The sequence below is a fragment of the Castor canadensis genome, chromosome 4, assembly GCF_047511655.1.
Source record: "Castor canadensis chromosome 4, mCasCan1.hap1v2, whole genome shotgun sequence".
NCBI lineage: Eukaryota > Metazoa > Chordata > Mammalia > Rodentia > Castoridae > Castor > Castor canadensis.
Window position 1 is genome coordinate 119,808,771 of NC_133389.1, and position 17,452 is coordinate 119,826,222.

The 17,452-nt window shown below is 35.1% G+C and overlaps 1 protein-coding gene across 2 annotated transcripts in view; it reads right to left on the bottom strand.

Annotated features, from left to right (window-relative positions):
* The window catches only part of Galnt3 (polypeptide N-acetylgalactosaminyltransferase 3), a 37,383-nt gene that overhangs the window by 13,630 nt on the left and 6,301 nt on the right, over positions 1-17,452 (bottom strand). For both annotated transcript variants that reach the window (XM_074071005.1, XM_020184536.2), the window contains exons 2-4: positions 10,248-10,871; positions 6,203-6,375; positions 1,736-1,885 (exon numbers count right to left, since the gene is read on the bottom strand). In XM_074071005.1, the coding sequence (XP_073927106.1) occupies positions 1,736-1,885; positions 6,203-6,375; positions 10,248-10,762 (838 nt within the window). In that variant the 5' untranslated portion in view covers positions 10,763-10,871. The remainder of the gene's footprint in view (positions 1-1,735; positions 1,886-6,202; positions 6,376-10,247; positions 10,872-17,452) is intronic.

Consider the following 17,452-nt stretch of genomic DNA (forward strand, 5'->3'; position numbering starts at 1 on the left):
TCTTTTTTTTCCCTAGCTTTATTGAATTCTAAGACAAATAAAAACTATATACTTATAGTGTGTAACATGTTTTGTTATGTTGTTCAATGATTCCCCACAATCAAACTAATTTAAGATCTACTCGTAGCAATTTTTAAGAATGCAAGACATTAACTTCAAAATGCTGCACAATAGAAGTCCAAAAGGGAGGATTTCTTACTGGCTTCAGGATAAAAAAAGGTAAAGCAAGATTGAACAAAGCTAGGAAACACTTCCTACAAAGAAGTGTTTTCTCTAAGAAGAAGCAAAGTGATCCTGATGTATTTAAGGTCCAGATGATATGTTCCCCTTTAAAATGGACTAGAAATCAAAGATAATTTTTTCAACTAGTCCCCAAAGCATTCTGATTTATTGAAACTTGTCCTCCACTACCCCAAGTAAGGCACAATAACTGAAAGCTTCATTTCTCTTACCAGGCCTTAGGAGAAAATAAATCAAGGAGCCATAATATTCTGATTTAGCAATTGGGAAAGGATCATTCAAATCTGAAATGTGGGGGACAAGGAGTCCCATGAAAGGTTTCTCTCCTAGTCATGGGCCAGGCTGTCCCACATCACAACGAGCAAGCTCAGACAAGATGTGTTTAGTCCTGTTCTGTGCTCCCTTGCCCCAAAAAGTGAAATTTGGCAGTCATGGTCTAGGACAACCATCAGGCACACGCTCCAGAAGGGGATGAATGTTCAGTCTGAAGAACTACTAAAGAATGGTGTTTTCCTCTGTGAAAAACCTTTACATCTCTCTTCATTTTTTAACTGCTTATTATTAAGCAAATACTGGATGCAGTGATTCTAACAATCCAAACAAATCCAAAAGTCCCTCTGTAACAATTATCATAAGCTCAAAACCAGTTGTTGGGTTAAACATAAGCTAAGGGATAGCCAGATCAAGGCTAAATGCTCCTATAGAGAGTAAAACCCACCAAATTTATAGCTCAAGGGATTAAGTGACATTTATTAACATCTAGCAGACCCATTATACATTGACTCAAAAATACTATCTAAATAATTTAAAAACATTGACACTGAAAAAAATTAAAATACAAAGGAAAAACCCAACAGCAACAACAAAAATTGACAATACTCAAGGATTAAATAGCAGAAGTTGTGAAGGGATACACCTAACTTGTCATTTGAGGACTCCACAAATCTTCAAAATGAGAACTGAAACATAAAAACTAAAAATGGCAGTACTGACACAAAATTTTAATGGCAGGACTGATCATACCTAAATACATTTTTATCTTAAAGTATAGAAATCAAAAATAGCAAGGAGAAAATTCTTTCTTTCTTTTTTTTTTTTTTTTGGATAGAATATATGAAAAAAATGCTAGGCAAGCATAACTTGCTGGAAAAGCTGGTCAGTGGAGAACATTAAAGTTGAAGAGATATAAACACAGAGGAAGCTGAGAACTCTACAGCTAAGGGAAGTTCCTACGCAGAACTGTTATCCGCTTTGGCTGTCATTCGTATAAACAGTTGAAAATGCTGCTCAAGATGATGTAATTAGTCATCTAAAGAAAATGAGAGGGCTGGGATGTAGCTTGGTAGTACAGCGCTTGCCTAGCATGTGTGAGGCCCTGGGTTTGATACCAGCACCAAAAAAGAAAAGACAAAAAAAAAAAAAAAAAGAAAATGAAACTGTAAATTAAAGGGAGGTGAGGGGAAATTTTCCAACTTATCTTTACATGTATACTTACAGTGAGCATCTAAAAATGTGAGCGTTTCAGCTGTTGCTGCTGCTGCCCCTAGCAACCGAGCAGTGATCAGTCCCTTTCTTTCTTTTTGTCTGACTATTTTTACAATAGCAAATTGTTTTATGTATTCCTCTAGTTTTTCATGTAAGTAATCTGTAACGGAAAAAATCAGGATTAACTCTCTCTAAATTTATTTTCATATAGACTATATGAAAGTTAATGAAATCACAGGGTGAATGACCCCTTCAAATTCATAACGTTAACAGTTGCTAGTGTTCTTCCAGTAAGATGAAAATGTTTATCTTCACTGAGAAAAAACTATGTGTGCAAATTTTAACTACTTCAACCCAGAACATTATAACCCATACTGATCCTTTACATTTCATACCAATGAACATAATGTGATCTGGAGAAAAGTGAACCCCAGGAGTAAAGAAAGCTCACACATGTCTGTGCAAATTGACCACAGGAGAGAAAGAAACTGAATTTAACCAAAAAGATATTTGACAATTTTTCAAATTGTATTTGTCCGGAAATCTTAAATGAAAAAAATGCCAAGTATCAAAAGGATTCTCTGATATTTAGATAGAAATCAGAATAATTTAAAACCAAAATATTGAGAAAAACACACATAGGAAAGCCCACTCCTACAGGAGTTTGGGTACATCTATATAGAGTCATCAGAAAATTTCTGAAAGCTTTGGAGTTCCCAGATTTTTTTTTTTCAGTAAAAATATGGAAGTAAAATGGAACATGTAAATCAGGAGGCTAAAAACAGGGAAAATTATAGTAATGGGTATAGAATTTAAGATATTCAATATTCCAATTTGGATAAGATACATAGCAAACAAAGGTGAGAGAATGGGTAAAAGAAAATCCAATAATTAAAGTCTGTCTTATTTTAAACAATTTCTTAAGTCTTTTTCACTATTAAATTTTTGTTCTTTGGTTTTTTTTTTTATTTCTTTCAGACATGGTCGTACTATATACTCAGGTTGGCTTCCAAAACTCACAATCCTCCTGCCTCAACCTGGGATTACAGGTAGGTAGGTACTACCAGGTCCAGCTGGCCATTAAATTCTTGAATTTGTGTATATAATGCAGTTCAAGTGGCCTTCTGGGGCCCAGAGCACAGCCTCAAACAGATTTGGAAATATGGAGAAAGTCAATAACATCCTGGGGTAGATTTTCGCTTGCATATTTTAGAAGCAAGAGTAGATGAGCTTGACTTTATCTGGGATTATATATATTTTTTTCACTTCATCAGTGATGCACATATGAGAGTTGCTTATTTAAGTTTAAACATTCATAAGGGAGGTAACATTGCAGGAAGAACACTTACTGAAAAGTAAATTTGTCTGCTCATCGTCTCAGAGTAGTTAGACTAAACTTGTACCCCACTCTAAGTACCTCAGAAATCATTCTCTTAAAGACAAGCAATATTGTAGTTTAGCATATATATAAAATCATAAATACTTTCTGCTTTAAGAGACTTGTAAAATTTCAAAGATTTTATGGAATTGATTTTTTAATGGAGTTGCTATAGATTCCATCAACACACCCTGTCTTTGCTTGAATTTATTAATTTTTTAAAAATGTACCTACAACTTCTGGACATTCTACAAATTCTTATCTGCCCCCTAAATTTAGTCCCACCCACATACCTCTTTTGGAAAGTTAAGCACACAAAACTGTATGCATTTAGATAATGTCTACCACATGGACTATCCTCTGAAAATGTTCTCTTTGGTTTTTGCTATCACTGGGATTTAAGGATTTTATTGTTACCTGACTATCCATTTATGCTGCTTTTCCGTAACCAAACTGAAATCAGGAAATAGTTTCTACTTCACAGGTTCCTTCACTTCAAGGAGCACAATGGGATAGGTGTCTGATTGATTCAATGAGACAAATTACACTAGTATGCAAACAGAGAAAACTGTTCCAGTGGCTGGGCATGGTGGCCTACACCTGTAATCCCAGCACTTGGTAGGTTAAGGCTGTAGGCTATAGTCAATTCATGGCCAGCCTGGGCTACATACCAGGTCAGCCTGGCTATAATGGTGAGAACTTATGAATAGAAGAAAGTGAGGGAAGGAGGGAGGGAGAAAAGGAAGGAGAGAGGGAAGGAGGGAGGGAAGGGAGGAGGAAAGAAAAGAGGGAGGGAAAGAAGGAGGGAAGGAAAGAAGAAGGGGAGCAAGGGGTTCTTTCCAAATCTATTGGCAAGTGCTTTAAGGATTACAAAAATATTGAGACTCTTTGACAGAGAAGTTCTACTTTTCCAAACTTAAAGTTATAATGTAAAATAATGAAAGTGACTCAAGCGATTCATTGAAGCATAATACACAGCAATGCTATGGGGTGAAGAAAAGATGCCTGGCTAAGTAAAATGTGTGTAGAACAACATTAAAAACAATGTTTCAAAGGTCAAATAAACAGGCTAAGAACAGCATTGTGTGAAAACATCAGATATTGAAATGGGATATCTTTGATATAATTAAATAAACATTATATTTTTTGACAGTGATTTGGAAAGAAAAAGAATTAAAATATATGAAACAGGAACAATATGAATGAGTATCCCATTTCCTTCCAATTTCCTTTAATTCTACAATTCTGCTGTGTGATTAAATAAAGATAGTAGTGAAAACATTCAAGAAACCAAAGGAGAGGAAAGGATTTCTAAGATGAAGTTTGATACTGTTTTTTAGGTAAACAAAAAAGCAGAGTACAGAACTCAAACAGACATCACTTAAGACCCATGGACTGCAGTCCAACCAGATAGAAGGAATAAGTAAAAATCAGAACAGACTTAGTAGTAAATAAACTAGCTGACTGCATTTAAGTTGTGAAGTAACCTGGGCAAGAGTATTAGATTCAAATCAGTGATCTATAGTGTATAGCTTGTTTTTTTTTTTTTTTTTTTGAGAAAGGGTCTTATTATGTAGCACAGGCTGGCTTCAAACTCTCAATCCTTCTGCCTCAGCCTCCCCCATGCTGGGTTTATAGGCAAGCACCAGGACACCCAGCTTATTATATATAAATTGAACCCACAAGACTTGAATTATAAAACTTCCCTCATTTGGAAGATAGGTCACACATCCAAATCAAAAATCTCTGATGTTAAGCAACTTTATTTTTCCTACATGTTTATCTTGAGAACATAACCTCATTTTATTCAGATAGTTTAATCTTGAGACCATACAAATACTTACAATTACAGAAGTGATGACATAAACCAGGTTAATAATTTCATTTTATATTTACTTATTACCATGCCTGGAATCAGCATAAACTTGATGGCATGTATTTTAATACACACTTTCTTCCTTTTCTCATGTACATAAAAAGTATGCTATATATAACAATACATAGTATTTTGGATTTGATGATTTTACAGATGAGGAAACAAATAATTAGTGCTTGAGCTGGGATTAGACCTTTGGGAATCTGGTTTCAAACCTGGGTTCATTCAGGAATAAATTTTGTAATCACTGAAATAATATGTTTAGTACTTAAAATACTTACAATTTTGAAAATTTATAATATCAGAATATTAGATTAGCCTTGTGATTCTAATTTAAGATGTGTAACTTAATGACTTAACAATTTTAAGTGGAAATGCATTATAGAATTTTGTGAATTTTGAAAACAGCATTGGAATATTTTTAAAAGCCAAGGTCTGGAGGCGTAGCTCAGTGGTACAATCTCTTGCCTGATATATGCGATTTTATCCTTAGCACTTGGGGGAAAAAAGCCAAAATGTAGTGACTCTTCTGTGATTGTACCTACTCATTTACTTTATTTACTAATTGATATGTTATTTATATTAACTTATTATTTTCCTAAGCAACTCCAGGAGTTAGTACTATTTCTGTATTTCCTCTACACAACTAGATATGTCTTTATAATCAAAGACATGTTAGTTTAATTGACTGTAGGATTTTTCTTTTTGGTAGTTTATAAACTAATGACATATTTTATAATAAATTTGATTAAATATTATATTATCCCCATTTTACCAACAAAGATGCCAAGGCAGAGAGTTAAGTAACTTGCCAACACTGCACAGGTGGTTAGGGCCAGAGCTGGGATTCAAGTCAAGTCTGTGTTCTTAACCACTATGCCTTAGAACAGAAGTCACATATTGACAATATAGAGTTATGAATAATAGTGTTTCATACATTTCTATAATCCGAAACACGTGAATATGGACACCCTTGGATTTTACTTTCATCTCTCATATACACCATCTAACAATTTTTTTGTCCTTGCAAAGTTGTTAGAGCTGCCCTCAAACTTGAGATCCTCCTGCCTCTGCCTCCCAAGTGCTGGAATTACAGGTGTGTACCACCATGCCCAGATCTATCCAAACTACTACATTCAAGTTCTCAGATGGCATACAGAGAGCACAATATAACCAAGTAGACTCTGAACATGACCAAGTGGAATTTGCATGTGCTTTCTTACCATCTACACTAGCATCATCCACCAAAATGATTTCCTTCAGGAGAATTGCAGGTGAAGAATAGAGTACACTGTGGACAGTTCTAAGTAAGGTGGACCATGCTTCATTATGAAAAACTATTATGACACTGGTGGTAGGCAGGGGAGGGCAGCGCTTAAATTTTTGTTCAATACATCTAGAAGAAGCCAAAGAAGCAGAAGAATAATTATGACTTTACTTATTTTATTTCACAGCTATATCATTGCTAAACTTATCATTACTTAATCTTTATCACCAAAAACGATAGCAAGTAGCTTTCTATATGAGATAATCTTAATGGTATATAAATGTAAATAAATCAAAACAAATGTTTACAAGCAGCTCATCCATCTAAAGATTCATCTGATGTGAATTACAAAATATTACTGTAAATTTTCTGAACAGCATAAGAAACAAATAACATTTGAAATAAAAAACAACTTGTAAATTGAACATGTAAAAATGAAAAATTCTAATAAATGATCAGATAAAAAACAAAACATCCTAAATTTTCCTGCAGAAGTCATCCATTTTCTTATTTGCAACTTAAATTGTACCTTATTAGTTGAAGACCCTATTTGTAGAAATTAATTTCCTAACTATGTAATGTATGTTTCTTATGTATTTCCTGTTTATTAAATCATTTTACTTCAACCTAGATGGACCCAGAAGGGGAAAACAACTTACCATAAAACCCAAGGTCTTATTTAAAATGTTCATCATTTGGCAAATGCTTAACATTTTCCATGGTTTTAAAATTTTTGCTCTAATAATTTGCTCTACTGTTTCATCAAGACTTAGCATTTTAAAATTTCCTTTTGACAGGACATTTTGAAATTAAAAAAGAAGACCTAAATCTACATTAAAAGTCCTGTGCTTATGTCATCATCTACAACCCAGATAGATATAGGTAGAGCATTCCTGAGTACTCGACTGAGTATTCATTATTGATCTTGAATTCATTTCTATAACAATGTCTTCCCCTAACAAAATAATTTTCATTTAAGCCACTGTGGTGGGATTGGCTCTGTATAACCCTTCAGACTAGAAATGTGGAGGTGGATCACAGTTACTAGCCTACTGGGCTGAGGAGTGAATAAAATGAAGGCTTTTAAGCTGGGACATAAAATAAACCAAGCATGGCCTATGGAAAAGATAGACAAGCATATCAACTATATCTTTAAAGTCATTTAAATACCACAAATGGCTGTGAAATGTTGGTCAACAGACTATAAAATCTTGCCACAAAGTCAGATCCTCCCTACTTTATAAATACAGTGTGTTAATAAACATTGTAGCTCAAACCCAATGATAAGAAACCGATAATTCACCCATGGAGATCAGAGCTAACAAACTTTGGTCACCTTCTAGGACCAATGGGCTGAGGGGTGGGGAACTGCAGCCCTCTGTATAATAGTGGTGTGACAGTAGGGGCCTACTCAAGCCATGCTAAAAAAGATAACAACTTCTCACATTAAACTACTTTTATAACCATACCTCAATGTAAATGTTTTGAGATATTTAGGGTAGATATTTATAGTGAAAAGAAAATAATTAGATTGGGGTGAAATATGAAGAGGTGTCCACAACACTGAGGAGAAAAAAACAGGGAAGGTGTTTCTGAGTGAAAGTGATTTGCTCTCTATTGTCTTCATAATTTCAAAGTGCAATACAAAGTCATGGTCCAAAGTAAATCATCACATCCTTCCTCATTGTTTAGAATAAAAGAAAATTATTCTAAATTGAATTTTGGATAAGCTAACAAGTAAAAATACAGTCCAAACATAGGCCATTTATATATACGCTTGAATCATAATTACAGAGAAATGAATGACTAAATATAAGTTCATATTTTTATACATAAAGGTTTAGAAACCAACATAAAGTATAAGTAAAAATGCTGGAAAACTCTACAGTATGGTAAGGAGGAGGCAGAGGAAGAGAAGGAGGGGAAAAATCACCACCACCATTACTATCATCATCTCAGGACTTACAGTTTTACATTTTAGAGAGGGAGAAGAATTTGGGGATTAATAAACATTTTTACCTACCTTTCTTTGCCATGTAGTTAATTAATACAATACCAATCAAGAATTAGAAAAAAAATTGAAGATGCAAAATTTAAAGCTGCACAAAGATAACAGTAATAAAATATTATCATTCGAATCCTGCAAGGCTTTCCCTCAATTTAAGTTAGGGTTTATCTGCTGAAGTGATAACTACTAACAGGAGTTAGTAATTAAAAATGACAAAGTGGGATTACCACAGTAAAAGTGTCATGTTCTATCATTAATGCAAGTGATAAAATTTCGCAGTATGGTTTCATAATTCCCATTCATTTTGAAACAACCTGTTAAATGTAGGCTATAAAATCATTTCACATCATTTAAAGCAGTGCAATTAAAATAACTTGCCAAAGTGACTGTCTACTTCCAGTCAATCCATTCATAAAACTGGCAGACAGAAACTTGCTTAAATTATCAGTCATATGATCATCCAATTTTAAGAGAAATTAGATCTATATGTCTAATGAACATGGAAAATGACTAGCAACTCTTTAGAAAATGGGTTCCTGGTTTATATGGTTTATATTCAAAGTAAGAAACAATTAAGCCATCAGTACCCCTACAAAACCTTACCCAGAAATAAGTAAATCTTCCACTCTAAACAAAAAATTTTGTTAATGTGCTTAGTTGATTTTCACTTATTCAACAATTAATAGTACTGAACATTATTGTAGCTCCCTAATGCTAGTATTAAAAAGCCCATCTTGAACTGATAGTAGTTGCCATTTCAAGGAATAAAAATTATGCTTATTGAATTTCTATGTGGATTTCTTTTCAATCAACCTCTTCCAAAAATAGTAAAATTCAATACCACATTGGAATCTATTGGTATAAGAAAGGAACTATATTATACCCTGTTATAACAGCTAGAATATTTTATGGATGTTAATTTGCTTCTTCACACACTTCACTTAAAAATGATGAACAACTTAACCTGGGATCATAAATATTAGAAGAAAGCTGCAGAAATCTAGCCTACACAACTTCAGGATTAAGGGACTCACATACTTGGAGCAGGTATTCACAATCATAAATCAAGGAAACCCAGAGTGAAGCAGTAAAACAGTCTACAAAAGTCCTTTTCTTCAGGTTCACTGCCAAATGTATTCTGCTAACAAGCAGCAAGTAAAATACATAGGCATTGTTTGCTTACTATTTGCCTATCTTGCACTCTCAAACATCGACCGTTGGCTTAATGGGGCTGGAATTCATTTCACCCATTGCAATTCAAATAAGGCATTTAAACATCACCTTACAGATAACAAAAATGGTTACTTAAGTACAGAGAAAGTATAGTAGAAACTGGAGGGAAATATTAATCAAAATACTGTAAACTTGAGACAAACATGTAAACAAAGTGACTCAATGATAAGGAAGATAGGTCTCTCAGTAGCTAAAGGGAACCAACTCTATAGATATGAGAACTTATCAACAATTCTCCATTAAGAAAGCTTACAAAACATAGGGCATTCTGAAATATAATTATGCATTGACAGTAGTCACAAAGTCTGTGACTTAGTTTGTAAAAACACATAAAATATCTAATAGCTCCAAAATATTGGCACATTCTATTAACATTTCTATTCTATAGCAATACAGAGAAATGAACTACAACTCCTCTACTTCCTACACTTTCCATAAAAACTGTCCAATATTTCCTCCTAAACAGATGAGGAAATTACAGTATTTAAGAATAAAGGATTCCCCTGTGTGTAGATGTCAGATCTAGAATTCAGTATTCTAATTTCCAAGATAACTTTTCATATCTGCACTGCCTCACAAAGCAGTGACATATGGACATTTATCCTTGATAAATATAAGCAACAGTAAATAGAACAGATTACATAATCAGTTCTGCTGATCTTCTACCTCAGAGCGGCTAAAAAACATGCAACCTCCTTGGTTAATACCTCTTCCCCGAAAGCCCTGCTGATAAACAGTAAATGAATATTCTTCAACATACTCAGGAGGTCGAGTGTCAGGTCCAAGATCTCGATGTAAAGAAATCCTGTCACTTGCAAAAGCATTAAAACAGTGCTTTGTTTCCCCGCGTTCTTTTTCCTTTTGCTCTTCAATACTTAAATTAGTTGTCTTGAATGGTTTGCCAGAAGCACCAGGAGCATTAGAATCCTGAGGTGGGCGGTCAAGAACAGGTTTCAATTCTGCCGCTGTATAATATCCTTGCAAACAGGGTCTCTCAGCAACATCAATGTTCTGCCTGACAGGTGGTCCTATTTGCATTTTTGGCATTGCATCTTTAATATTGTTTACAGCCTCTAGCATTAAATCAAACATCTTGTTTTTGTTTTTCATGTTTCTTTCCATCCTTGATTCCTCCTTGGAATACTGAACACTTACTTCTCTTTGCATTAAAATCAAAACTATTATAAAGAAAAAAATTACCACACCAAGTTTCCAGAACTTTTTATGGTAATGTCTTTTAATATGCAATTTTACTAGTCGCTTTAGGTGAGCCATTGTCACATTAAAGGCTTGTTATTGAGAAATAATAGTTATGACTTCCTCTGTTACTTATATTTTTTAATCATAGATTTGCTGGCAAGAAGGTTTCTTTAAATGGTAATACCTATAAACAGAAATGATAGATGATATTAGTAGCTATTCATTCCTACAGGTATAGTACAATACAATTCATTCAACAAACAACTGAACATAAACTAAAACAATGTATCCTTAGGGTTAACAAGAATACAAAGAATATTGCCCTTAAGAAAATCACATTTTTGGAAGAAAACAATTATTATAATTGATTATAATCTGTTGGGGCTATAAAATATTAAGGATTTCGCTCTAGCCAAAAAAAAAAAAAAAAAAAAAAAACCACTTTTTGTTAACTTTGGTATTATCTACTATATGATATGCAAAAATTAGTTTTTATAATTGTATTTTGACTTTTAAAAAAATAACTTGATAACGAAAGAGTCATAGGACTTCACTAAATGGATTATAAAAAGAGGGGATTTGTGGGAAAACAAATGTCACTAACATACACTAAGCATCCATATAGGGACCTTTTTATGCAGTTGGCCCTTACCACTACTCCAACTAGCCACGTACAATAATAAATCAGCATCACCCAATAATAAGTTGGCATTCTCCCAGAGTTGTTTACATGGAAGTACTTGTTAGTCCTGACAGAAATTAGAAAATCACCAGCATTTAATCCATTGTTATATAATAGCTATTCTCAATAGCTCACACAAATACAAAATCTAACACCAAAAAGAAAACGCATTAGTTTTACATGAAGTATCTCTAGGTTTCAGGGTCTAAAAGACAGAATTTGGTTTGATGGAGTACTGCTTGCAATTGGCCTTAAGAACACAGCACTAAGTACTAAACCACCATGTGGAAAAGAAAAATAGGATGTTGATGACAGCCTGAATCAAGGGTGAAGGTTGGTTTTCTTCATGATGATTAAAAAAACGTAATGTGAAGGGGTTTCAGAATATAATTGCATACCATGCACCATTAGAGTCAAATAATTTTCAGGGAAAGGGGGTGAAAAAATGCTTGTTGTCCCTAAAGCTTAAACAAATTTTAAAGGAAATGTTATTTATAGCAATGAAAACTAACTTTGACACTTTATTCAGCTTCTTGCTCAAAGTTTTCATTAAATTTAAAATAAGAAAAATCTCAAGTTGTAGGATGGAGATGGGTTGTCTGACCTTTGTTGTGAAGCTGAATGAACAAAATAGGCAGAAATTATTTCTATATACTACTTCTAATTGAACTGTTCTATATTCTTTTCAGTATGGAATGGACACTATGGCTCCAAAAGATGGCTCGATTCTGATGTGTACGCTTGGCCCTGCTAGATAAAACAAATTGCTTTTGGTGGTCCTTATAAATTGGCATGGAGAAAAAGGTATTAGCCAAGTCAGTAGTTCACATACCAAGTGCCAGGGGCCGTGTCACTTGATAAAGACATTCGTTACATCTAGATCAGTAACTATATTTGAAGTCACTCAATGATGAAGTTTGCAATAGTCCAAAAATTTTTTCTAAGACTCATCCAACTTCTGCACAGGCCAAATAGGTGAGTTCAATGTGGATGCTACAGATATCACATGTTGTATTTTAAACGCCTGATGACAGCATCAGCCTCAACAATTTCCACAGGAATATGGTATTCCTTCTGATTTACTGTCTTAGAAGAGAGAAGATGGTCGAAGCTCTTCCCCTTAGCTCTCCCATCACGTGGTCCTCACATGAGAGTTAACATAAAGATTCTGCCAGCTAGCATTTGTTGCCCTTAACGCAGAGAAACTAAACCTTAAAAGCAACTGAGGCCAATAGGAGAAGGGGACCAGGAACTAGAGAAAAGGTTAGATCAAAAAGAATTAACCTAGAAGGTAACACACATGCACAGGAAATCAATGTGAGTCAATGCCCTGTATAGCTATCCTTATCTCAACCAGCAAAAACCCTTGTTCCTTCCTATTATGGCTTATACTCTCTCTTCAACCAAATTAGAAATAAGGGCAAAATAGTTTCTGCTGGGTATTGAGGGGGTAAGGGGGAGAGGGAGGGGGCGGAGTGGGTGGTAAGGGAGGGGGTGGGGGCAGGGAGAGAAATGACCCAAGCCTTGTATGCACATATGAATAATAAAATAAAAAACAATAAAATAAAATAAAAAAATAAAAAATACAGTATAAAAAAAAAAAGATTCTATCAGTTATTTAGGATGTCCATTCCAAGGAACTTGGGAATAAGCACAGGGTTGATTGGTAACCACCTGGGACCATCTATTTCTTTATCATTGTAAGTTGTCACTTTGATATTTTGAGTTCCTAGGAAATTGGTATGAAAAGTTTAAGTATTTGTTTCCTTTACTTCAAAATGTAGTGTCCAGTAAATGGCTATCGATTTATTTGGGGAAGAGCTCTGGGCCTGTAAATTGACATAGGTCTGGAAGCTGGGTGAAACTGTGACTCTTGGCTATAACAATTAAAATCAGGTTTTTTGCTACTAGAGCTAAAGTTTTTCCTATTATGTAGATAAGTAATACTATAGTACTGCCTATCTATCTCATTCATTAGCTTCCACTAGGAGTCTGCCAAAGACATTATCTCATCTACCAGAAACATCTACAGGCCAATACTTTCTGATAGTCTGTGTTCCTGCTTTGCATTATGGAATATGTACCTATTTTGTCTTTGGTGGTTAAGTGCTTACTGCCACTTGGCTTCTGCTACTATGGGATCCCATTATCTCCCCTGATATCAGGAAGCCAATCTCAACGACCTACAAAGGACAGCAACAATGAATTTTTCACAGATGCAAGGGAGGGTCTTACTAATGCATTTTTCAATACCTTTTTATGGAATGTAGTTGGAGGAGGGGCATGCAAGATGTATTTGATAATCCAATCAACCATTCCTTTTGTGAAGGAGTACAAAGACTCATAAGTAGAAGGCCATTTCTGTTGGTTCATTTGCCCTTTGAAGTCCCAAGAATATTAAAAGATGGGGGCAGTAGAAGAGTAGAGGAGTAAGACTGCTTGCTCCATTGCTGTGACTTTGCATTTACCTTTTTACAGGTTTACCCACAACTCACTTAGCTGATACTCATGGTCCATCCCTCAACTTCTACCACCCTATAGAAGAGTCAGCAAATGTTCCATAAAGAGTCAGTCAACAATTATTTTTTTTGTTTTGCAGACCATGTAGTCTCTATTGCAACTACTTAATTCTGTAGTTCCAGTGCAACAAAGACAATACACAAATGAATGAACATAGCTGTATTCCAATTAAACTTCATGTATAAAAACAGGCAGTGAACCAAATTTGGCTGTACTATTGCTACCTCCCTAGATGTAAAACAAAATTAAATATTTCACAAATCATATATAACATCAAGTTATTTTTATCAATACATAGAAATAGTGTCTTCCTTCAAGATTATCCGATATATGTGCCTAATTTGAAGTATAAAATATCCTTCTACTTATCAAATGCCTCTGATATTCCTTCATTACCCACTCTTCGTTGTTAAGGAATGAAAAGCTTCTTTCAATATATAAGTTTAAGTGTGAAATGAACCAGTTTCAGCCTCAAATTTAATTCTTCTTTCAAGATCTGACCTCAACTAGGGCAACTGTCCTCAGGATCACACAGAGTCAATTACCATATACAATATTAGGCATATGCTGTATGCCAAGCTCCAAATAGGGAAGACTGGGGCACCTAATCCTTGGGGATTTATAGTTAATTCTTTAAGGGGAGAGGCCCTGATGGATCTGAAGCAAGGTAACGACCTAATTCAAACTGAAAGTTAGAATGATTATCCTTGAAAGCCGTGGGGGGGCACAGGGGTGGGCAGGGAGGACAGATTGGAGGCAATTAGGTGACTTTTAAAAGTAATGTGGGCAAGAGATGAGTACAAAAGGATGTGGAAGCTTGGAAAAGAGATTTGAAGGTAGAATTAGCTTAGCTCAGCAAATCAATTGGGGTGAGGCTGGGTAGGTTCCTAAGTTATGATGTGTGCTAAGGATGGGTTAACGATGGGATGTTGAAAAGGACTAGCTAATGTTCTGGGAGGAAAACTGGGTGTCAGAGCACAACAGTGAAAGAAATATTTACCATACATGCTTCTTTACTTTCCACATTTTTGAGCCTCTTGAACAGAGTGGCTACTAAAACAAATGAATCAGAAAGTAAAGTGTTTGAAGGTATGATAAAGATTTTTCATACATGTGATGCCTCCAATTCCCTAATTCCATGAAACATTTCTCAAGAAGCTAGTGGAGGATGTGCTACATCCACAAGAGAGAGTGAATAAATATCAAAAGTCACAGCATCTAAGGAGCAGAAACTCCATCAGAGATGTCAGTAAAGAGAAACCCAAACAGATGTTCTCTAGGAACAAGACTAGAGAGAAATAGTCCACATTAAAACAAGAGGACAGACAGATTGTTCCAGGCAGGAACCAGTAAATCTGAGTCTCAGACTACATGAAACTGAGGTGTTGGAGTACACAGAGATATAATCCAATTAATATTAGGAAAAATCAGCAAATCATTTTTTCTTAAATGAGTTAATATTAACTCTAACCAAGACACACTGACATATACCTGCAGTTCTAGCTATTCAGAAGGATCACCTGCACCCAGGAGTTGGACACCTATCTGGACAACATAGCAAGACCCCAACTCAAGAAAAACAATTAGTCTAGGCTAGCCACAGTGGCACATACCTGGAATCTCAGCTGCTCAGCAGGTGAAGATAGGGAAGATTTTGGTTCAAAGCTAGCCTGGACAAAAAGTTAGTGAGATCCCATCTCAACAAATAATCCTGGTGTAGTGGTACATGCCTGTGATCCCAACTATGTGGGAGGCAAATGTAGGAGGACTGAGGTCTAAGGTTGGCCTCAGGCAAAAATGCTAGGCCCTATCCAAAAAATAACTATGCAAAAAAAGAGCTGGTTGTGGCTCAAATGGTAGAGTGCAAGGCCCAGTACCTACAGAAAGAACAGAAGGGAAGGGGAAGGGGAAGAAAGGGGAAGGGGAAGGGAAAGAAAGGAAATTAAATGGGGAAGAGGAAGAAAGGGAAAGGGAAGGGAAGTGAAAGAAAGGGGAGGGAAGGGGAGGAAAGAAGGAGGGGAGGAAAGAGGGAGGGGAGGAAAGAGGGAGCTTGTTTGACTTTTTAGTGAAGAATCTGAGAATGATACTGAATGTGAGAATGATATTGGTATACTGAGGAAGAAAGAGCAGAGGTGTATGTGTGAAAAAGCTAAATATTTACCTATCATAATTGGAAGTCAGTAAAACAATGTATTAATACATCAAAACATAGCAGTATAAACATTATTTCAAAAGGTAAACACTAGCAGAAACACCTAAAAAAGGTGAAAGCTGTTTCCTTCAGGCAGCATTACTGGGGAGACAGAAAAGATGGCCCAAATGAGGATTTTTGTTGTTGCTGTTGCAAATATTTTAATAACGCTATTAAACCATATTGACATATAAGTAGGATAGAAGCAAGGGATTTTTGGATCACACTTGCTTGGATTTGAAACTTGGCTCTGAGAGTTCATTAACCTTATAGATGGAAGCAAGTTACTTTACCTCTCAATTGTCTTATTTTTAAAACAGTGAGAAAAATAGTGGTCACATTAAATGGTTGTTTGAAATTAAATGAATTAACTCATGCAAAGTGTTCAAAATACACCTGACATTTAAGTGTACAATAGTAGAATAGTAAATAAAGGCCAATACAATTATGGCAGCAAATATGAATCATTGCCTGATAAAAATACAAAGGCACTAATAACTCAAATCTATTTTTCAAAATATGATCTATATGCTAACTTCTGCCCCCTTTGTGAAGAAACTTTAATTTTTGAAGTTTAATACTCATAAGTACTAAGTGGGACCTTATTTCTTCAGGCTAAAGTCTTGACTCTCCTCTCATGATTAAGAAGACATGGCAATAAAAAAAAGACCAGTAGAGCAGAGTAACTGTGAGGTCTGGTTCAGCCGCTGACAGTGCTGAGTCCTCAGGCCATGTTAAGGGGTTTGCCTTATCCTAAGGATATTGACAGGCTTTTGGCAGGGATTTTCATGACAAGTATTTTGAAAAATATCACTTTGGGTACAGTGTGAGAAACCAAACAGAAAAAAGCCAAAAGGAGTTCAGATAGACATAAGCCATTGCAAAATTGCAGACAAGAGAAGAGGGAAAAGTACAGATGGATTTGAAAAAGATTTATTTAGGAAGTAAAATTAAAATTGCTTGGCCAAGGATTAGTCAGGGATTTAAAAGGAAGATAGCTAACATCAAGGAATCACTTGTATTATTTTGTTTTTCATTTGTTTGGTTGGTTGGTTTTTGCTTTTGGCTTAGTCTAAACGAATTATATTCTTTAAGTAAAAGCTGCCTCGTGTAGCTTGTCACAATATCCTCAATTGTAGAATATTTATAAACAAGAGTCGTATGATATTTCAATCACAAAGTTACTTTTCACTTCTAAAGGGTAAAAATCAGATCTTGGTACTAAACCAAAAGGCCCTAAAATAACATGGAATTCAAAGGAATTAGATGGAAAGAGCAATGCACATTAAATAGACTATAGTGAAATGTTTCCTCCTTCCTAGTTTCTTTGGTCCATTCCCAATACCTTTCCTGCTCCTGTGAAACTTTTTTC